The sequence below is a fragment of the Strongylocentrotus purpuratus genome, unplaced genomic scaffold (assembly GCF_000002235.5).
Source record: "Strongylocentrotus purpuratus isolate Spur 01 unplaced genomic scaffold, Spur_5.0 spur5_scaffold_14, whole genome shotgun sequence".
NCBI lineage: Eukaryota > Metazoa > Echinodermata > Echinoidea > Camarodonta > Strongylocentrotidae > Strongylocentrotus > Strongylocentrotus purpuratus.
Window position 1 is genome coordinate 11,439,718 of NW_022145599.1, and position 23,633 is coordinate 11,463,350.

The window sequence follows — 23,633 nt, forward strand, 5'->3', positions numbered from 1 at the left end:
TAAACTCCAAAATACATGCAACAGTTGTGTCACACCTACTCTGCTATTCAAGGAAAGAATACATACATACATGTATATTCACCCACTCAAAAAATATCTCAAACATATTTTAGTCCATTTCCAACTATTTGCATTGGCAATATCAATTAGCATAATTGCTAGGACGTGGATCGTGTGGGCTGAGTATTTCAAGGTTCGTTATGACGGATCTCACGGAGCAAACAGTGTAATATTTCAGTCAGGAATGCGACAAATATGCAAATAGACACGGTTGGTCAATGGTGGATGGTATAAAAGATAGTGGGCACCCATTCTCTAACACATGTACCAGCCTGCATCAGTACGATTGCATTCAGAATTATCCTCCATAAACTTCAGCCTCTATTAGTTTTATTCATGATTTTGTGTAAACAACACAAATTACAGATGTCATCCTCTTTATCTCAGAGTTATGATGTTTATTGTTGTTGTTGTTTACTGTCGGTACTTGGAAATAGGTCAGAATCGATTTATTTTTGGTCCCAGTTTGGTTTCGGTTTATCAATGGCCTTTCCTTTAGGATGTTGGAATTATGTATACACATTCTTTTTTTTAAAGGCTTAGCCTGGTTGAAGACTAATCGATCAAGATACTCGATATTGTTTCATCGAGTTAAACTAGAATGAGTTTCCAAACAAGAATTCAAGATTTCAGTTCTTCAGAAAATGATTATTTTGTTCAACATCATTGTACAACAAATTTGTATCAAAGTTTTGTTTGATTGAACTTTTACCAAATTGTAAAAAAGAACATCAATATATTATTGTGTCATTACTTCAAATTGTTCATCTTCCATGATTTTCTCCCATGATTTTCTCCCATGATTTTCTCCCAATGAAGCATTCATTGTAATGGCCACATTTTGGGGTAATGATTTAACACTTACTCAACTTTGTTATAGAATTAATGTTGCCTTCTCAGTTCCCATATACCTTGCCTTCAACATTATTTTTCCTAGTAAAAATAATAATATGAATATAAATCAACCTTTTCAAAATACACAATACCTTTCTTTCCAGTAGATACCTTGCATATGTTTTGTATTAATTCAGTCAATTCTTTCTCTTTCTCTTTCTGTCCCTCTCAATGTGATATTGGCTTTAAATTTCCTAATTCTTGTTGCAAATTTAGAAGTTAAATTTTTCCTTGATCCTTTGTTTAGTAGCATTCTGAAAGTTCAGTAGTTTTTATTCTATACATGTTTGTGGTTAATTAGTGCATCCTTTATTAAAGTAGTATAATACCATGTAATCTTTCTTGGAAATCCTCTTTCTAGCACTAGAAAGCGTGCTGTAGTTAAGCCCCCTCGCAACCACCCGAGGTAAGAAAACTTACTTTTCGATGGAAAAATTTCCACCCAGAAAGTCACACCAAACATTGAAAAAACAAACAAAATGTGCTCACTTCATGTCTGCCTGTCTGCGATGAATTTACAATTTACATGAAAAAACGCTTTTGTCCTCAATGTGATTGGTATGAAGTTTGTCTGCTTCTCGTACACATTACATCATGTACATAAACATGTACACACCTTTGCCATTCACTGTATTTGGAAGAAAACAAATTAATTGCAAAAGAGTAATTTCCAAATTATTTTTTTCTTTTGGGGAATAATCATATTGTTTAAACTGTGTTGATTAATTGTCAGGACATAGGTTTTGGAAAAATGCTTAGTTAAAGAAAATTGAGGTTTTTAATTTGGGCAAAACAGGAATTGTGTAAAGCAATTAGATATGAAACAGAGATTACATTCTGAAGATGTAATGTTAACATTAATTGTACAGACAGTTAACATCTGTAGTTTAAACTGTATGATGAAATAATCATCCCTCCCCCTCAAATCAAGCTATAATTTTTACCGGTATTTTTCATCTGTCCTTTATCTCTTCCTTCAGCTGTCATATCCTTCAAAGTAGGCGCTTCATAAATGTTTGTCACAGCGTTGCTCCCATTAAATAGAATTTGTTTTTGACTACTGGCTGTGTCTTGTAAATTGCAGTATGAAAAAGTGTGCAATCTATTACCATTTATCGACTTTCATTTAACTTAAACAAATCCAGGAAATCATGTGTGAACTTCTAAAATTATAGTCCTCAATGTGAAATTAAAAGGTTCCTTTGTTGTCTCTGTAGTATATAGACGAACAAATTGAAAATACCAAAGGAGTTATGACTCCCTTATTACATTAGTATTGCTTGCAAATCACTAAGTCAATATTGATGTACTGCCAAATGTTGTTTTTATACATAGTCCACCACACCAATCATGCCTATCTACATTTACAGATGTATGACTATGGTTTACTTACAGAAGTGAAGCACATTGTACAATGTATGTTTGCATGCAATTTCACGACGCCCACATCTGAAATCAATCATTTCTCTTGCATGCTCAAAAATTATCATAAGGAAATAAACGAATCTGTAGAATATGCTTGTTTGAGGCACTCTGATTCATTTAGCATAAAGTTTACTGCAGTAAAGTTAATATCTGTACTGTCAATGTTATTGAGACAACATTCTTGGTACACAAAAAACTGCAACTTATTTTTGTGGAAAAATGATGAAGCATGAAGAATGATGAAGCAAAATTTGGTTTCTTATGTAAAGCTTAAATGATTGGGAGCTTATGAAATTGAAGTCTGTCATTGATGACAAGAACTGAGCAAATACAATTAACATGGAGATCATTAGTTTCACACACAGATCCTGGTTTTAGTTGTGTTCACAGACTCTCTTTGATGTTTATCACCATTTAAATGTAGGAATAGTCTTAATGGAGACGGATAAAATGTCACCTAATCGAAGTGCCTTCAAAATGGATGACATGATGGTAGCATAGCAGTAGGCAATTCAGCTAGTTCTTGTTTCAACCCATAATTATTTGTATTCAATGTCGCTGTCGACTCTGTGCCTCTAGACTATTATGCCTCAGTCACATACAAGATTTCCCTTTTCCCACTCCTTCAAGAAAATGGGTATCAATATTGGCATTGTGATTGCACTCATGCACCCCCGCCCATATCTCTGCTGAGTGCCGCTGCCAGAAGGGCATCAAATAAATGCAAAGAAGTCGACCTAAGTCCCTTCTTGCTTTCGGGAGAAGACAAATCGTCATGTTTATACACCTGAAACATAGAGTAATATTGAAAGTGATTAACGTCTCTTGAGAGCCAGTATTAACTCTGTATAACAGTATATGAGTTAACGCCCTTTTAGCTCTCGGCATACAATACATCCTCATATTGACATTTGAAGCATAGAGCAATATCGAAAGCGGACATATCATATTGACCATGCACACATCAATTTCAAAATATGCTTTCTGACTGAATATGGTAGGGTGAATATATCATCTATTTGGAGCCAGAAGGGCGTTAACGCATAGACATTAACACAGAGTTAATGCCCTTCTGGCTCTGAACAGATGATAAATCGTGATCATTGAGCGGGTTCATTTTACTAGCATTATTTACACTTCCTCCTTATCAGATGTGTATGATCATATTTGAAGTGTATGCTTTAATGATGCAAGATCATTATCATACAATGACAGCAAATATTGTTGTAGTAGGGAATATGCATAAAGGAGACACTCTGTATGGCAGGTTTATGGCAGCCATCTAAAGTATGGGTAGAGTAGACGACTTCTGGCAAAATTCATAGCATGTTTGATTTAGCCTTATATTCCACCATAATCTCAAACTTGCATCACGCTTTAGACATCACGAGGCAAGATTTTACTTACATTGCATCTTTTTATAATGATATATTTGTCTTGAAACAAAAATGTTCCACAGGATCAAGCATTATACTTTATGATTCCATTGCAATTTCAAGAAAAGATGCAATTTCATTTTAGTTTAAATTTATTGCAGACCAGTTTAATTTTGGACAGAAATTTCAAGGGGTTAACTGTTAAAGTGCCAATGAAATCATGCCCCACAGATTTTATTATTACAGTATTAATATAAGGTGTTATACAGGCATGTTGTACGTCATACATTGAATAATTGGTGTTGGCATCTGTATCATGATGGAGATAATATTCTTGGAGAGTAGCTTTCCAAGAAATTTAATTATCCTGCCATGGCCACTATGAAAGAAGATAACAGTAGAAAGGCAAGGATTTTTCTAGATGAGATTTTAAAGGTGCGTGTCCATCAGTTTGAATATTTAAATGTATGTGAGAAGAAATGAAGATTGGTAGATTCCTAGTGGCATACATGTATGAAATTTACTAGCGATAAAGATGGGATGATCATATAAGTGGTAGTTTTGTGTGATCATAATAATACATCTGGATTTATTTAGTGCTTGATCCGAAAAATCGTCTAAGAGCGCTCTTCTGTTATTATTAAAACTCTCGTCAACAGGTTCACTCATGCACACTGTGCACCATCTTCACTTCCTGGGGAGTATTCCTACCATATGGTCATCGTGGGGGCATGTGGCATTTACTGTCGCAAATGCTTTCTATTTCTCTCCTGGGTCTCTCCTGGGTGAAGTGCGGCAAATATAGATTAATGCCTTGCCAAAAGACATCAGTGCAATTTTTATCTTTAACAAAAATATGCTTGATGAATAATACTTGAAAAATTTTAAGTCTTTATTTGATAAGAATCAACTTAATCAAAACCCATGACTGCCACATTCTTTGGAATATATTGAACTTGTAAGTGTGATAAATTTGAAATGGCAAACCACTGTTGGTTCTATTAATCGACTAAAGCCGGTAGAGCTAGGTTACCTATTGTAGGTTATGATATTCTGTTGGCGTTCATAGAATTCTATTAGGATAAAGTGAAAGTGGACTACCAGTATATCGATCAAGTGTGAAATAGATCTGGATTACTAAGTTCAAGAAAAGAGGTTTTTCACTTGACTGAATGTGGAACTGAGTCTTGGCATTCATAGAATTCTGTCATTTAGGTAAAGTTAAAGTAGACTATACCGATCAAGTGTGAAATAGATCTGGATTAACTAGTTCTAAGAAAGAAGGTGTATTTCACTTGACTGAATGTGGAAGTGAGTCTTGTCTTTTGCTAGATTAGGCAGGTTTTTTTTCTTCCAGGTGAATTGTTAAAAAGAAAAGAAGCTGTGAGCCAGAACGGTCCCTATCAACTCTAGTGGTTAAAGTGTATGGGTTATAATTTATAACACCCTTGTACATGTAGTTCTCAGCAGACTACCTATGTGTTTATTTCTGTGGTTTGAGCTATAGAAATTCATTGTTTCTTCAATCTTGAGCTTTCCTTCTCATTCATCTTTTTAGATTAGACCATGCTTAATTCAAGTATGCATGAAATAATAGTCAGAGCAACTGTCCAATTATATATCTAGTCATCGTTGATTTTGTTTTTTTATCATCTTTGTTTGAAACATGTATATTATTTGTGCACTGTTCCCTTATTTATCATCTGTATTTTGTGTAATATATATGTGTTTATATTAATTCTTTGATTTATCACAAGTATTGAGTTACCTATTTATGCACTAATTTGCTTTGATATGATTTGCATTTTTCTAAATATGTTGTTATTTTTCTTTCATTAAAACAAAGGTGATTAATTTATTGCTTAAACCCATCTTAATGGTGAAATCATAATTTCTTTGTATTAAGTTTTTTTTTTTTAAATGCCTTTATTAATTTGTGGTATTATGAGCACTACTAAACCGTCATCTTCATCATTTTCATTTTTCAATGGATTTACAGTATAAGATATTCTTAAATTTAATATACATTTTCAAAGCTTCATAACGGGAAAATCTCTGAATCTCTATCAAAACAATTAATTTAAGTTCATAAAATGCCAAATTACTGCATTTCAAAAAATGATTAGGGTCTTTTGGAGAAATTTTGTTAACTCAGATTTGTGCAATTAAAAGTAGTTTCATATTTTATTTGCAATAAAAGAAAAAGTGAAAAGTGATAGAAGATTTGTTTCATTTGACTTTATATGCATGGTTTTCACTGATTTTTTTCTTTCTCTGTTTGACATTTTTCAGCCCTGGAAAAAGATTGACGTCCAGCGACATTGCAAGGTTTGTATAATTCTAATGGTCTAAAATAATTCTCAACTTTTTTAGTAAAATCGAAAAATCGTCTCTTTATCATCTTGAACCAGTTTTCATATTGAGGGGCGATTTGAAGAGTGTAACCGTTGTTTTCTCTCAATCTTATAGTTTGATCGTACTTGAATGTAGCCATTAACCCTTCTTTGTTTAAGAGGTGGGCAAGTCAATTTAAAATTGGCATTAGTAAGTTAAACGACATGTATGTATTACAGTCAGCCATAATAGCTACTTAAAAAAGACTTTATAATGATGAAATATATAATTTGTACTGCACCTGTCACCTATTCTTGAAAAGCAATGTTTAAGGCAATGTTTATGCAATGTTTAGCAATGTTTATGTACCATTTATTAGCTGAGAGCTAGAGGGATGTAAAACTCTTTTTCATGGAACCGACGCCCTTCTGGCTCTCAGCAAACAGTATGAAGTAATACAGTGAAACCTGTCTATAAAGACCACCCAAGGGAGACAAGAAAAGTAGTCTTTTATATTATAGGCAGGTGGTCTGTATGTACAGGTTCCTGTAGTACATGTTTCAATGGGAAACCATTTTCAAGGGAAACAAAAGATATGAACTCTGTAGACAGGTGGTCCCTAAAGCATGTTAGACTGTAGCAGTAAAACCAAGTGAAGAAATACTGAAACATACATGTAGAGCTAGGAAGAAATAATCAATAACACAAAATCTATATGATCCATGTAGATGCTTTGACATACCGTACTGAAATTAATCAAAAGGAAAGTCCAGACTGATTTTCACTTTTCTTTTCTTTTTTAAAAATTTGTGTTTAACAGTCAGTTGTACAGGTCTTCGTCATCAAACAATCTTCAAAGAGGAGCCGTAGATGAGGTTTATGGGGAGTATGCTGCCTCAGATGGTGATGTGTTAGAGCTTAACGACAAGGTAAGCATTCCTTTAAATAGTTTGGATTTGAAATGTTTAATATTTTTTAAAGCAAGCACACCTTTAATAGCAAGTCATGAAGGTGCAGGTATAGTTCGGCTGTATGATCAAATTTCAGGGCATGATGCTGAAGTTTTTGCATCTGTAATAGGCTTGTAAAAAATATTTAAAAAATTGTTTTTTAAAGTTTTATTTAAACAATGGTTCATTTCCATGTGCTTCTCATCTTAAAACTATTGGTTTGGTCTGTTTTAATGCATCCAAATGTTGTTGAAATTCATTAAATATATACCATGACTACTGTGGGTTTTATAAAAACATAATTCTCGACCGATTGAGCCTCCAGTTCACATTTAGTCTTTGAATCTTATATTTTAGCCTTTCTATTCTATGAATATTAACTTTTAAACTATTTTTCATGACTCATTTCTTGACTTTGAATCAACATTTTTGTTGTTTAGACTTAGTTATAAGTATTCTGTAATTGGAGTGTTGGTTTAAGAAATATACTTCAATTTATATTTTAAAAATTGTTTATCACATCCAAAAGGAATTTGTGTCTGAGGAAGATGTCTGAACTCTAGACATTGAAACTGTTAACAGGTAAATATTCCCTTTGGATGTAATAAAAGAACTTTAAAAATCATTATTACAACCATCTTGATGCAAATCTTTCATAAAATACTTCAATATGTATTTCATTAAATCTTGGCTTTGTTATTAACACATCGTATATTCTTTATTCTGAATTTGATTGTATCGATATCTTATTATTTTGATCTTCTTATTCCTTCCACAAGGTTCGTGATTTAGAATCACAGATCAGCCATCTAGAGGTTGATAAGTATACGATAGAAGACACGAAAGATCAGTTGAGAAATGAGAATCAACAACTTCATAAACAGTAAGAGACTTATCTTTTCATTGTTAGAGCTGAGTAAATCGGCAAGTGCGAATTTTAGAACTCGTGAAAATATAAGCATGGCTCCTTATGCATGTTTTGAACGGGCTGAATTGGGTGCAACGCGAATTTAAGATCCCGCAAAAATTTGGGGGGGGGGGGGTTGCTCAGCGCGAAAAATTAATCGAGCAAAAATAACAGCATTCACAGTATTTGCTGCTCAATTCAGGAATAATATAAGTCACTGTCACATGTTTGAAAAATGTTTTCTCAGTGCAACTTGATATCCATCGTTACTCTGTACTGAAGAAATAAAAGTTTGTGATTGAATGGAGGACTTGCCATTCATCTGTATTAATAAGACAGTGTCCTGGGTTCTAATTTTCTTTATTTACATTTTGGGGTCACTTTTAATCTACATCATCCATCTTTCATATATTCTCTGTCTTCATACCTCCATCCTTTTTGTGTTCATAATTTCAGTACCATCCTCTTCTTTCCTTTGGCCACAATTTAAATACTATTCCTTATTTCTGTTATGAATCTAAACAAAATCTCCTTTCTCATCCTTAGAAATGTTCACCTTGAAGACCAGCTGCGAGAGATGGAGAGAAGACAAACAGAGTATCTCGAGAAAGAAGATAAAAGGTCTCAGGAGAAATTGGTAAGTGTATCAACGATAAACAGTTCCCTCTAATCTTCCGGGCTCCATTTCACTTGTCATTAGTGACAAATGACAGTTTTTGTTATAATAAAGCTAGTGAAATCCCGGTTCTGATTGGTTATCAGCAGATTTGTCACTGATTTTTTTATTATTTGTCATTGAAAAAAGGCTTTGTGAAACGGGTCCCTGATGTAGCCTATTACCCAAGGCTAGTGAAACTTCCCAAGTTGCCCATTAATCATGAATCCAAAATTATAATTTTGGTCGGATTGATAGGTTTTTATCTCACCTACAGAAATATATCGTAATCTTTTTTAATTAAAAGTCTTGATTGCACAGTTTGAATCTAAGATATAAATCACCAAGTTTTAATTGCCAATTTAGAATTTGAATTTTCTTACACCTCTCCTTTTTTTAATTCTATTTTTTCTCCCTCTCTTTTAACTAACTTAGGCAAAGCAACACAAACATCTACATGAGGAGATAGAAGCATTGCAAAACAAGTAAGTGTATGGTTACAAATTAATTTTTTTGGGGGGGGTGCTCATCTGTCTACTCTTAAAGTTTAGAATTTAATTCATTAATAATTGACTTAGAAAATATCTATTCTTTCAAATTTGAATCACTATTACATGATATATGATTTTGTGGCATAGAATTGTTGTGAAGCTTTCTTGACTGTATTACTATTACTATTACTGCTATCCACTTTACCAGTGCATAGAAGTCACCCAAATCACCCGTTTTCCTCTTTTTGTATAATGTTCTGTATCTAAAATGACAAATCAAGGTCTGACAGCCACACCAGGGCATCGTGCCATATCCATTAAACCATTATATCACCTTCAGAAAATTAATAGAATAACAAAATTTATGTGTTTTCCGTCTCTCTCCATTTACAGAGTAACAGTACTATTACAAGAAAATGAAGCTTTCTCAGAAGAAGTGCCTAATCTTAAAAGTCAAATCGAAACGTTACAGCAGGTGAGAATGGTTGCTCATATTTTTTTTAGTACTTTTTTTTATCCATTTATTAATTATTAATAATGCATACATAAGAAACACATAATTCTATTGATTACAAAGAAAAACACATGAATTACACTTATATTACAAAATTAATTATACTTAAAAAACAAAAACATAATCAACATTTTTTTAAAGAGGTGATACTTTTTTGTTGTTGCTCATACTTTTTATTGTTTTTATTTGAGGTAATGAAATATGTTCAAGTTGGGGTTTCTCAAAAGTCATTAATGCTGTGGATATTTGCATATTTCATATGTTGATATAAATCTGTGTCTGAGTATTTGCTTATAATAATAACAATAATAGTAATAAGTATTTCTACTTCACACTTTCTGATATGATACCACTCAAGGTGCTTCAATGTAATACTATAATAATAATACTTCAGTGTTATAATTAAATTCTGTGACTTGAGATTTGCTTGAACTTAAGTATATTGTCTACTTAAGTCAGAAGTATAAGTATCCTTAATGAACTGGGCACTATTTCCGTGTAGAGTACCCTACTGTGGAATCTATACTCACTCAGGCTGAGAGTGAACCAACATAAACCACCTTGTTTAGAGTTAAGAAACATATATTGACTTCATGGGCAATAACTCCACAATACATCTACCGAATTGAATGAATTAAATCAAAAATAGAATTTACTATCAGTACTCCATACAACCTTTTAGTTTGATTGGATCTGTGATTTCTTGGAAATTGAATTAATTTTTGTCTTCTTTTTTCTCGACAGGACCGGGATAAATTAGAAAAGGATCTGCAGGATGTGGATAACAACTGGTTAGCGCTGTCAACTGACTACCAGAGGAAAGAGGAGGAACATGGATTAGAGAAAGAGGAGCTGGAAGAGGAAATTCATTCCAATGCAACAGTGAGTCATTTCCTTCAGGAATATTAATAATAATAATAATAATTCATTCTTATATAGCGCTTTCCAGGACCACAAGTCCTCTCAAAGCGCTTTACAGATATACATTATTACCTCGGTCATCGGATTCAGGCTTACCCGCACACCATTTATGAACATTCTCCATTCCCTGGTGAGCATTCCAGCCATGCTTCATTTTTACAAGCGCACACTTGCTCATCTAACCACATTAACTTTCGCATCCTACCAGGTACCCATTTAACACCTGGGTGGAGAGTGGCAAATGTAGATCATGTAGATCAATGTCTTGCCAAAGGACATTAGTGCCGCGGCGGGACTTACCGCAGACCTTGTGATCCACAGTCCGGTGACATATCCACTCAACCACGACATCTCTGCAAGAATAACATCTACATCTAAAAACATCTCAAGGCCTGTTCAGATATGGCGCGGTAAACCAACAAGAAAAAAAAAATGCAGCTGTACGCAACAAAGGACTTGTGCATAATTGACTGAGCTCTGTGCTGTAAGATGCAGAAATGCATATTACACTTAATGTCATTAAAAAAAAACGCTGCAGTTTTGTAACTTAATATCCGATATTCTAGTGCAAGTCATAGATATTTAGCCTTTTAGTGTTCCTCCTGTACCAAGTTTTAGGGAATCGCAAACATAATTTTTGCATGAAAAGGTTCATTTCACCTGGAGTTTTGTCAGATTTTTTAATGATGCGCATCACATTTCTGTATCTTATATTTTGGGGGGTGGGCGGTTTATCACGTCAAAGCTGAATGAGCATATAACTTTACCCTTTGCACTTTATTGATGAAACATTGACCTAATTCGTGTCTCTTTATTTATGTTTTAGATAATGGATGAGATGGCCAAGGAGCTAGAACAGTTGAAGAGTGAGGGTCAGTCTGAGATAGCCAGGCATGCTACTCTGATGCGCAGCCCCAGTATACAAGACCTTCCCAGCAGGTTTAGCGAGCTCCAGATGGAGGTCCATCAACTGAGAAAGGTAAGGTTTTGGAGATGAAGATTGCACTGGGAGGCACGATGGCTCAGTGGTAGAGCAGTGGTCTTATTAATGGGAGGTCCCGGGTTCGACGCCAAGTCAATTCGCTAGTGCCATTTGGTAAGGCATTAATCCTTATTACCTAGTCGCTCAGAGAGGACTTTAAAAATGCTCTCTTACCAGTCAGGTAAAGCAAACCATCAACCAACAAACCAATTAATTCAAGGACAGAGGATATTGGTGGCCATCATACTCATAGACAGGTGTTTCACATATGCATTGCTAAATGCATCTTCTACAAGAGAATGAAATGGATGATGTTTGTATACCAGTTTAACAATGAATATTTTCTATTTGGAGAAAAGAGATGGGCCATTATAGACAAGTTGTATTTCTGCAGGTTTTATGATGCAGGTTTTGTTTTTGTTTGTCTTGAGAAGAAATCAAAGTGTCTATTATAGAGACGTTTTCATTCTATAGATTCTATAGATCCTTGAGGGGAAACCATACCAATCGTACTATTATAATGTGTAACTGATATCAAGCTGAATAAACATAATGAATTGATATTTCTTTTATGGTTAGTAAGACAATTTGACAATGTGATATCATAAAGAGTTACATCTAACTATAATCTTCAGTGCAAATGACATGTTGACCACTTAATTTTCTCATTCTCATAGACTTAAAAGAGGGACCACCCAGTTCCTGTAGACAGTAATTTAATTAAAGAAAGTGAGTGAGCCCATTTAATTGCGTACAGATCACCCACAAAGTGATTATTTATTTTCTGTGAATTTCAGGAGAACAAGCAGTTAAAGGATTCCAACGATGAGATGAGTGCACAGATCTTAAACAACGGTATCCAGATTGGAAGGAGTTTGCTTCATAGAGGCACCTCCAAATCAGAATCATTCGCTGCTGAACTAGAGAAGTCTTCAAAGGATGAGGTTTGTAGAAGTAGAGGTGTCTTGGTCTAGGGACTTTATCACAAGATTTCTGACAAATAAAGTCATTTTTGTATCCCCACGAATTTAGTGAATGGCCAGTTTTGATCTCATATCTGGTTTGATTTGGTTTGATTTAATTTGTTTGTTAGTTTCTGCATCTTTCTTTTTTTCATCAAATATTTCATGAACATAATATGGTTTGATATAATATTTCATAATGTATATATACAGAAAATATATGAAATTAAACAAATATATTGAATGCATAATTAACATTGGATTGATACACTATTTCTGTCTGTCTCTCTCTCTCTCTCTCTCTCTTCCTCTCTTCCCCTCCCTTTCTATCTATATTTCTTTCTCTATCGCTCTTTGATCTGTTGCATAATTTTGCCAATCTTTACCGCCCCAAGTATGAGACATTATTGTTATAACCACCTTTCCACTTTCACTTTTCAGATCATGAGTGCTCTGAAAGACGAAGAGCAGATGAATCGTGACCTTAGGGGTTACATCGGCCAGATCCTGACCAAGATCATTGAGAACCATCCCAACCTGTTAGAAATCAAGCCACGCACTCAGAGTGTCAGCTCCGTCTGTAGCTTCAACTCCTACTCGTGACACCAACCTTGAACTCTGAACTTTGAACTATGAACTATGAAGTGGGAACTATGGAGTTGTGATGTTTCAGGACTCGATCATCATTCTATGAAGGTGTATTTTTCCACGTTTTCTCATGGTGTTTGACTGTTTTTGCATCGGAGATAAACTGTGACCAGGTTTCCTTCTCGTGGACCATAAGGGGTGCTTTCTCAACGCAATTGTGAACTTGAACTGATGATTGATGTACTACATGTATGTGTCAAAGGTCCCTATATCATGACCTTGTGAAGGTGCCTCTATCCATGTCTCTTAACAGGAGCTGCGCATACATGTACCCCATGTTGTACTAAACTCTTAATTATGGAATTGCAATGATTCAATCCCCTGCTCGGACCTCCAGAGGGCACCCTTTCATCACATCTTCAAGTCAGGAGCACATTGCCGTTGATGCATGCACTTCCATGAAAGAGCTTAGAGCCATGTTTCATGCTATCTATGTTGCTGTGTGTGACGTTATGAGCAAAGAAAAATACATTGTACTATATACAATAATGCCTTGTCTTACAGTTGTGGTACTACCCTACTCTTTGGACGAAGACGTCATTGTAGTCATTGCCGCTGCACCAAATATGTGAGCATCTTTTAAAAAAACTTGTGTTTGCTCTTCCTCTTCCTCGACAATTGCTGATGTGCAGCATTTCAAAATGTACATGTAAGCCTTTGGAGCTGAAGTCCAGATCATATTTCATATTGGCACTTTTATAAGGCTTTAAACAGAGTCTCAAACCTCATGTGGGTCCTAGCCCCTGCTCCTTACGTATAGGCAATGTGCAATGCCAGAGTATATTGTTAATATGATCAATGCGATGTGATAATGATATAGTTGTAATGAAGACGAAGAGTGGTCACAACAAAGTCCTAATCTGAGTTTGAACATTGCACAATAATCATCATTATATTGATTAGTGTAACCCTCTTGTAAAAGCTGTAAGATCTCTTCGCTATGCGAGAGAAAAGAAATTGGTGTTTGGTTTACAATGCCATACCGTCTATCGATAGAAATGGTTTTTAACTTTCAAACTTGCTGCTCTGCCATCACTCTTTCCTTTTAAACCAAACATGGAAACATGTTTTCTGCCTTTTAATATTTCTTTCTGGAAAAAGCACTATGTACATCATTCATTTTTCATTCAGATTTTTAAAGAGGGTGCTTTTTCACTGTAACATGTTTTAAGTTTTAAAAAAGGAATTAGAATGAGATGAGTCACTGGCAGAGTTGACTCGTATTAGGTGATGTGGTGTAGTGGTTCATTCACTTGACTCTTGATCCGAGGGTTCAGGGTTCAAGTCCCAGCCTGGCACTAGCGTTCTTTAGCAAGACATTATTCACATTTGCCACTTTCCACCCAGGTGTAATTAGGGTACCCAGTAAGATGCAAAAGTTATTTGAAGTTTCTTCAGCGTTTTGAGCGTCCGTTAAACAGTGCCTGGCCGGAACCCTAAGGAGTGGAGAATGTTGATATATTGTGGTCTAGCAAGCCTGAATCCTAAGATCAGGGTAATAATATATCTGTAATAGAGATATCAGGGGTATTAAGTGCTTTACAAACCAATGATATTGTTATTACGTCAAACTCATTGAAGTAGGAACTTCGGTAGAGAGTTATATGCAGCGGAACCAACAGAGGTGTTGAACCTTGTGTACTTTTTGCATGTTTGAGACTGCCTCTCTCGATGAGTAGGGAGTCAAAGATGTGAACAGGAAGTTAGTTGGAGCAGTACTTAATACACGCTTTGATATTGCAAATAAACGCTTTGCAAAAATGTCTTTTTTTGTCTACAATAAACCTTTGCACAATTCCATTGCTATTGACCCCAAAGAGACTGATTTCTACTAGACATTTGTTTTAAAGGCCAAAGCCTAAGATTTTGGTACCCTTGGATCTTGTAGCCTGATGCTGTAAAGATGTTACAATTAGGGAGGAATTTTTTATCCATTCTGTAAATGGATGTTGCATAGAGAAAACTGCAATTCTTATTTTAGTGATCACTTTTTTTAAATAGGAAAAAAAGTGGTCTTAAGTTTGAAATAGATAAATGTTAAATTTAGAAATCTACATTTTTAGAGCGTGTAAGATTTTTATGTAAAACAAAAAACAAAAAATGAAAATTATGATTTTGAAATGATGATGATTATGAAATCAGTTGAGTGAATTGAAATCTTAATTGCCTTGTCAGTATGGTGTCGTGTATTCAATTTGTACAGTATGTAAATAAGATAGAGAGTTTTTTATATTGATTTTTAAAGAGACAATCGGGTTGTGGTTGTTTCATATGCTGCCTTGTACACAGCCTGTGAATATATATGTGAATATTTCACTATCTTCTGCACGTTCAGGTACATAGATATAGGGCTCGTTCAGATTTGACGTGGTAAACCATTACAAAACGCCACATTTTTTATATGTGAATGAATGACAACTGCGCACAACAAAGGTCCTAGATGCGTATTCGCTTAGCTCTCTGTTTTATGATACAGAAATGTGATGTGTATTACATTTTACATCATCATTTTAAAAAATGCTTTTGTTTACCGTTGCATATCTGAACAAACCTTAAGAGAGTTTAAAGGGGGAGTATTAGTCATTTTTATATATCATACTGTTGCGTCCATCCTAATGTTATGAATGTAATCATTTTAATTGGAGTCCAATCTCCATTATGACAAAGGGTAGCTCTAAGGCCCAGCGCACACTGCATGATCAGACTGTTTTCCGTTTGGATTTGTAGTGTGCTTTATCCTGCAACTGCGATCTGGCCCGAGTGGCACGACAATCGTAGACCAACTTGGAGATATTTAACATGTTGAATTTTCTACGTCTGTGTCATGCCATTTTCATCTCTTGGCCAGTCAGGATCATGCAAAATGATGAAGTCCTCGCTGATTTTTTAAATGAGATGATCAACAAAACCAGAAAAAAACTCATTTACAGGAAAAAAAAAAACAAATCTTGTCAATTTGATGTTTGAGATGCCTTAATCACCCATAACTGGCTAGAGAAGATTTTAGTGGAGTCATATAGTGTGCGATATCCTGTGACTACGATCCGCTTAGGCTTACAATCAGAGGGTAATTGGATCGTGTAGTGTGCGCCAGGCTCTGTATTATTGCAAATCATGGATATGTTTAAGTAGTGTGGAGGTTGAATTTATGAAGTGAATCCTCAATATATGTTTTCACAAGCCAATGATGCTTGCTTATTTAAGCTTCACCCAGATTGTCGCTGGTTCTGGCACGTTTCTATTTTTCCATGCATCCGTCAAACTTTGACTTGATTACAATTTATGATGGTAAAATGAAAGTACTTTATGTGTGAATGTGGCAAGTACTGTTTTAAAAGATAAATGTACAAGTTAAAATTGGCATTTTTCTTCTTCTCTTGTATCTTTTTGTGGCAAACCCTCTAGACTCACATTTTACCAGTACAATCTTAAGATCTTCAATCTAGTAGCCTCTTCACATCCCGGTACCATGTATAGATATTTGTGTAAGAAGATATAATCCCAAGAGCTATTTTTGCTAGAGAAATATTTATTATATGTTAGTAGATACTTAGCTTATGTGTGTAAAAGTGAGTGTGCAATCATTTATCTTGTAGGTCCAATTTTCATCATTGTATTTTAATATAGGCATGTTTTATTGTAAGCTTCTATGACCTTAGATATAAGATATAAATGAGTATAAATGATGAGGGGATATATTTTGTTGTTCCCTGCTTTCGATTTATTAGGGATAAGTCAATACAAAATGACGGCTCTATAGTCTATGTTGGACAGAGTTTCATTGTTATGTCCATTGCATGCTTACGGCAAGCATATGTGATCTTTTATGCTCTTCACATATTTTTTTCCTTTCAAAACATATATTTGAATTCTGAATTAATCAAGATATGATACCTAAATGTCATGAACAAAATTGTGCGCACAAAAACATGTTTGCATTTAGTGGTAATGAAATTTGAGTACTATCAACTATGTCCACATTTTTACCATAAGAATCATAATTTTATTCCCCCCACTTTGGAATAACATATTTAGACTTCATTGTTTTAATAACTTGATAAAGTTATGGATGAGTTACTTTATTTTAAAGAGAAAATTGATATACTCAATATTAAACTAGTGAGTTCTGTTTTGTGCATTCTTCATTGGCTTTGGGTACTGTTTTCCCCCTTGTCTTTAGCTAGCTTAATATAGCTAATTAGAGACTTGCACATTCCTCGTTTTGATTACTTACTATCAAGTCTTCACAGTATACTAGAAGTCCATGCAAGGTACTCTATTGCTAGATTATGTTATATGTTAAATCGTGTGTCTTTTTAATCGAAGCAGTGTTGTTGATGAATCTTGCCAGAGTCTTAGATCCAACTTTTATTCAATTTTAAAATTTGTATTTGTATTTGTTTTTTTAGGTGTCTGAAGAATGTGAGACAAGATCAATGAACATTCAGATAGACTTTGCAAAGGGAGCATATCCACATATTTTTCTTCTTCTAAACTTAATAATTAAATATTCTTCTGATAATTGTGCTTCTATTACAATTGTCCCTGGAGATGGAAAAGGCTTATTGCATTTTTGTGTATTCTCCAAAATAAGTACTTGGTATGCAATTTAATATTACAATTTTAATTGACAAATTATCATGTTGTACTTTTTAAATTGTAAATCAGGTAGGGGGTGGTAGAGGATATATACTTAAGGCAGACTAGTATATTATTGGGATTTATACTGAGCACTTTTCACTGCTGTATAAATCTGGGAGATTGTACAATGTCTCTGTATAGCTTTACATAGCTTACTCTTTTAAAAAGATTTTATTGTGAAAACCATAAAGACACTTATACCCTGTTGTTCTCAGATGGTATTTTGTTCACTCATTTCCCAACACAGTATAATTGGATTTGGGAACACGTACGGTATTTGATTAATACAAGAAATATGTCTCCAGGTAGTGAATATACAAGTCTAATTCTTTCCATTTGTATATAAAAAGAATAAAAGAATATGAGGTTTAATTGAATAAGGAAATACATCCATTTGTGTAAGAGGTAAAAGCATTGAAGTATTAAATTCTATGTGGATTTTTATGAAATTTGCTTTCTTTCTTTTTGAAAAAAGATTGGTATATACCTTTCTTTAAAAAGTGCCACCAAATTTGTGTCTTTGAAGTTATGTTGAAAAATTGTTACTCTGACAATAGCGTTTATTTTTATTTTTTAATGCATTTATTTTCAATCTACAAACTGCCCTGTCTATTGCAATTGCAAATTTGCTATGTACTACTTAAATGCGTTTTAGAATCTGCTTTTAGCACCTAATTGCTTCTTGTGAATACTTGTTTTGTTTATCTTGCCAGAATTGAGTGCAGTGGCTTTTAGATGTTTGCAATCGGTGCCTTGTATACAGACGTGTCAGAGAAAGTACTTTCTTTATGGCCGTAATATTTAATTTCCTTGTACATAATGGAGGATTTCTTTTTTTTAAAGAGTACTAAGTGGATGAAATTATTTTATGTAGGGTAGTGCCTTTCCCCTCAAGTTGTGAATACTTGAAAGACAATGTGAGATAAACGGTAAAGATACTTTGTAAATTATTTCAAGTGAAAGAGATCATTGAATACATGGTTTCCACACAGGTTAAAACAATGTTGTCGCATTTTGTCTTATTTCATCTTATTTCATGATGCCTTTATTGTTCATGGTTTGTGAGTGTGATGATGATGATGATTACGATGGTTGTGATGGTGGTGGTGGGGGTGGTGATGGTGATGGTTATGGTGATGATGATAGTAATGATGATGATGATGAATATGATGATGTTGATGGTGATGATGATGGTGATGCTGCTGATGATGATGATGGTGATGCTGATGGTGGTGGTGCTGATGGTGGTGGTGCTGATGATGGGGGTGGTGCTGATGATGGTGGTGCTGATGATAGTAATGATGATGATGATGAATATGATGATATTGATGGTGATGATGATGATGGTGATAATGATGGTGGTGGTGCTGATGATGGTGGTGATGATAGTGATGCTGATAATGTTGATAATGGTGATGATTAAGATGATTATGATGGTGATTATGACATTTACAATAATGATGATTATTATTATTATTATATAAATGATGATTGATCATGATGATGGTGATGATGATGATGACGATGATAACGAAAGATTACATTTGAAAATAAGATGTTGATCTTGGTGAAGATAATGTGACATGACAATGACTCGTTCATTTGCATTCACCTTGACGATCTGAATTAATTTTGTAAAATCAAATATTGGATAGAAAACTAAACAAAATCATAAATTTGATTTTGATCTAAAAAAAAGGATCATTACTCACCTGAAAAAAATAGGACCGATTTTCATATTTTTCTTGTTGAAATACCATACAAGCTGATTCTAAAGTTAAAAAGTAGTTCAAAAATGTAAGGGACTCGTATTTGACAAAGAGAAATTAATTTCCTGATCTCAAGTTATCAATCAATCTATTCCTAGATTAATAGCGCCATCTCTCGTTGACAGTGTCAATTTTTAACTTAGGGACATAAATTAAGTAAGATCTCTTAGAAATTGTATGTCAATAATGCGACTGAAATGTCTATAATATATGGATATTTTGTTTTTAATTGCCAGAAACTAGTTTACTATGATACATGTAAAGTTTGAGTTGCTAAATTGTATCATTTTTAGGCCTCTTCATACGATTTCTGTTATTCCCCGCAATCTTTTGTCCCCTTTTGTCTTCTCATTCTATACCTTTTCCTTTTCTTCTTATTTGATTGTGAATACTGCGGATTTTAATGGAGCTTATTTCTAATGGCGATCTTTGCAAATGCTGAACTTTACAAGTTCCAACTCTTTCCCTCCTGTTTTGCATCCTTCACAGTAATATTTTAGGAGTTGAGGAAAGAGTTTTTGCACATATCCTATTTGACAAATAGGTCTTTTAGTAGAATTATCAGTTCAAGGTTTCGGCGTCCGACAAAAACATTCTATACACTTTTTTAATTTTTTTTAATTTCTTTATCACCAGCCCAATCGGTGCAACCCCCACCAAGAAGATAATTGCAGAGAACATTAATCGCAACCACTTAGGGTTTTCGTGTTGGTGGACTGGGTTTCATTGTTTCTTATGTCCATTGTTGTACCCAGACGGAGCAGACGAACTCATAGACAAAGAGCTCTAAAAGCCCCCTGCATCTTGTGCACGCGTCATTTCGGCCTTGCTACTTATTAATGTAATGTAATCGCGTGCCACAAATTATTATATGCGTTCTTACATTGTGACTGTCAGGCCAATATTATTTCTTACACCGTATATGGAAATGACGCGGTCGAGATGATTTTCATGACGAGAAAAAAATGGAATCACGAAAAGCTCAACGTGAGAACGTTGCTCGATCGAGGCCGACTCTCCGACTCTCTCTCTTTCTGTGATTAATTTGTTCATTATCTTGGTTTTTGAAGAGCATTGTCGTTCCAATGCAGACAAGATTCAAGTTCGATTGTTGTCCTTGACCGCTTTTCAGGTTCTATTGAATGTTTTCTTATGCAGCCGTAGTCAAATACTGTTTGGCGTTGCGAGGGGAGGGGGCAGACTTAATTTCAAGGTAGAAGAAATGTGAGAGAAAAGGGCCATCGAATATGTGAAAACTGAAAAGGGATCGTAATTATCATCTTCTTTTACGTTACTCCCTCCCATTTCACGTTTCTCTCCCTCACTCCTCTTTCTCTTCCCTTTTTGCCAAACGATTTGTGATGGGCACGTGTCTACCGGTGGCTCTTATAGGAAACAAAATATTGTATGTAACGGAGATCTGATGATAGCTGCTATAAAAGAGGCATCTTGGTATTGTATCAAATGGATATTTAATGCAAGTCGTCATCATTCAGTGAAGTTTTCTGTTGCGGCCATCTATCATTTCCATGCAATGATGGTCGTAAAAAGGATGTCTCTTATTTTAGCTAACGTTCGAGTAATATCCTTTGTACTCACGTCTGTAGATTAGATATCTTTCCACATAATTATAGAGAACAGTTTTACGTGTGACATTGTACAGTATATAATTCCAGTTTTTCAAGAAGTGGCCCACTTTTATATATTATGACTCGATAGAGAGAGAGAGAGAGAGAGAGAGAGAGAGAGAGAGAGAGAGAGTGAGAGAGAGAGACGGAGAGAGAGAGAGAGAGAGACGGAGAGGTGAGAGAGAAAGAGACGGAGAGGTGAGAGAAAGAGAGAGAGAGAGAGAGAGAGAGAAGAGCGGGGGGGGGGGGGCAGAGTGAGTGAGAGAGATGAAACGATGATTGATCAAGTCACCCTTTCATTCGATATTCGGCATACTTGAATTTTAATCAACTTATAATATTTATAGCATTATCCTCATTTTGTTTGAGGTTGATCATCGATGAATTAAATTTTACAGGGACAGATCATGGCGTTGTGCCAGAGTCCCCGCTGGATAACTAACTGAGTGAAATAATTAACGTTGGGTGGATTTACGGTAATAGAATAAAAGGAAACACATACAAAAAAAACATAAACATGCAGGGGGCGGAACAGTAAACCATAATTTTAGTCAAATCATTTAACCTAAGAAAGTATACAACTCGATTTATTTTAGTGCCCCTAAGATTTTGATCCCCAAATCCCCCGAAAGATTTGATTACCTCTACAGCTGGACCATTTATTCGACCCCCTCTTATTTATGGATATCAGAAATATTCTCGGACTATGCCCCTCTTATCCTTGATATGTTCCTTGTACAATGCGTGGGGGAGGGGGTACATGTATAACAGTATATCTTTAATCGTCTTTGAATGATGTTGGACATTTTTATAAAATTGGAATGAATTTTGCTTACCTCTTCATGAATGATTATCAATATGATTTATTCTTGATAGATATCAAAGTTGGTACCTTCTTCTGAGAACTTTATTCATTGTTCAATCTTTGTAGATCAATAAAGTTTTGAGAATCAAGAATGAATCATATTGTCACTATCACTTTGTGAAAAGAGGTTAGATATTTTTTATTCAATTATATCTTTTGCAGCTTCTAAACATGATAACTGAATACGTCTCGCATCTTTCACCATATCAACACGACGCACTAACGGACGCACGTATGAAATTTGCTTTGACGCACACGCGCGCGTTAAAATATCCGGTCCGCTTACAAATCTGCGATCCAAATCTAGCAGCAAACGGTAAGTCATCTCAGAATTTCTTCGAAAATAAAACAGAAAAACTGAAAATAACAGTCATATTCATTAATGATTGATTGATTTCCTTTATATGAAGCAAATAAATTTCACTGAAGCCTTGTAAAGTTTGCTCAATTTTAAAGTTTTGTCCGGTTATTTTTCTTCGCAGGATTCTTGAGTAGCAGACTGCGTTTGGCTCTACCAAGCTGTATACGAGCTCCTCCACGCGTTTCCGGTATATTGTGGGTGTAACTGAATTACTGAATCATCAACCCCATTCGTTTTTGTGCATGTGTACCGTCCGCAAACAACTGGAATATTGTGCTGAGCTTTACTGAGGGAGTCGTGGAATATACAGACAAATTGTGATTGAAGGAATTATAAATCTAGGAATACCACAATGGCCAGTCGAATGAGGAAATTATTTCATCGGCAGAATGCTGGTGCTATTGAAGAACGGCGTAAAATGCGAAAGGAACTCTTTGCATTCAACAAGGTTTGTAGACTATGATCAGATGATCACCATTTTTAATCAACAGTTTTTTTGCTTTGTCAACATGAACAATGACGTTATTAACACTTCAGTTTGTATACGATAATGTTTAAGTTTGATTGAAAATTGAATTTGATTTGATTATGTCCTTCCATTCATCATCATCATACTCATACTCGTATATAAAGAACGGCACTTTACGAACAATATGACAGCTTACATTATAGAATAATAATAATAGATAATGTAACTTATATCGCGCCAAATCCACTCTGTGGAGTGCTCAAGGCGCGTGTAAACAGGAAAAAAGATCAAGACTTGAAAAGAAATGTTTTGAGATGAGTTTTGAAAGAATCAGAGGATAAACATTTTTTGATGTCTTCAGGAAGGCCATTCCATAATTTAGGACTAGAGTATGCAAAAGATCTTTCCCCCCACGTTTTGGTAATTTTGGGGGTTACAAGAAAATTGGAAGTGGATGAGCGTAGAGGTCTTGCAGGAGTGTAGTTTTGGATTAGAGAGATAAGGTATTGAGGAGCAGAGCCGTGAACGCAATGAAAGGTGAGCAACAAAATTTTGAAAACAATGCGATCTTTTACTGGGAGCCAGTGTAGCGACTGCAAAACTGGGGAAATGTGGGTACGCTTGGTGGTCAGAGAAACAATACGAGCTGCAGCGTTTTGAAGCTTCTGAAGCTTGGACACTAGATTCTGGGGTAGATTGATTAGGAGGGCATTGGCAAAATCAAGACGGGAGGAAATCAGAGCATGAACTAATTTTTCGGTGGCAGACTTACATCTATGTA

At 34.9% G+C, this 23,633-nt stretch overlaps 2 protein-coding genes across 21 annotated transcripts in view; both read left to right on the plus strand.

The window, feature by feature from the left end:
- LOC579348 (rab11 family-interacting protein 3) overlaps positions 1-13,273 on the plus strand; it is a 50,418-nt gene extending 37,145 nt beyond the window's left edge. For all 5 annotated transcript variants that reach the window (XM_011680092.2, XM_011680093.2, XM_011680094.2 and 2 more), the window contains 10 exons: positions 6,048-6,083; positions 6,910-7,018; positions 7,819-7,922; positions 8,493-8,583; positions 9,037-9,086; positions 9,486-9,567; positions 10,351-10,488; positions 11,354-11,506; positions 12,307-12,453; positions 12,913-13,273. In XM_011680092.2, the coding sequence (XP_011678394.2) occupies positions 6,048-6,083; positions 6,910-7,018; positions 7,819-7,922; positions 8,493-8,583; positions 9,037-9,086; positions 9,486-9,567; positions 10,351-10,488; positions 11,354-11,506; positions 12,307-12,453; positions 12,913-13,074 (1,072 nt within the window). In that variant the 3' untranslated portion in view covers positions 13,075-13,273. The remainder of the gene's footprint in view (positions 1-6,047; positions 6,084-6,909; positions 7,019-7,818; positions 7,923-8,492; positions 8,584-9,036; positions 9,087-9,485; positions 9,568-10,350; positions 10,489-11,353; positions 11,507-12,306; positions 12,454-12,912) is intronic.
- Positions 13,274-22,269: 8,996 nt separating this feature from the next.
- Positions 22,270-23,633, plus strand: part of LOC578619 (lethal(2) giant larvae protein homolog 2) — a 68,756-nt gene continuing 67,392 nt past the window's right edge. For all 16 annotated transcript variants that reach the window (XM_030984176.1, XM_030984177.1, XM_030984184.1 and 13 more), the window contains exons 1-2: positions 22,270-22,338; positions 22,505-22,831. In XM_030984176.1, the coding sequence (XP_030840036.1) occupies positions 22,736-22,831 (96 nt within the window). In that variant the 5' untranslated portion in view covers positions 22,270-22,338; positions 22,505-22,735. The remainder of the gene's footprint in view (positions 22,339-22,504; positions 22,832-23,633) is intronic.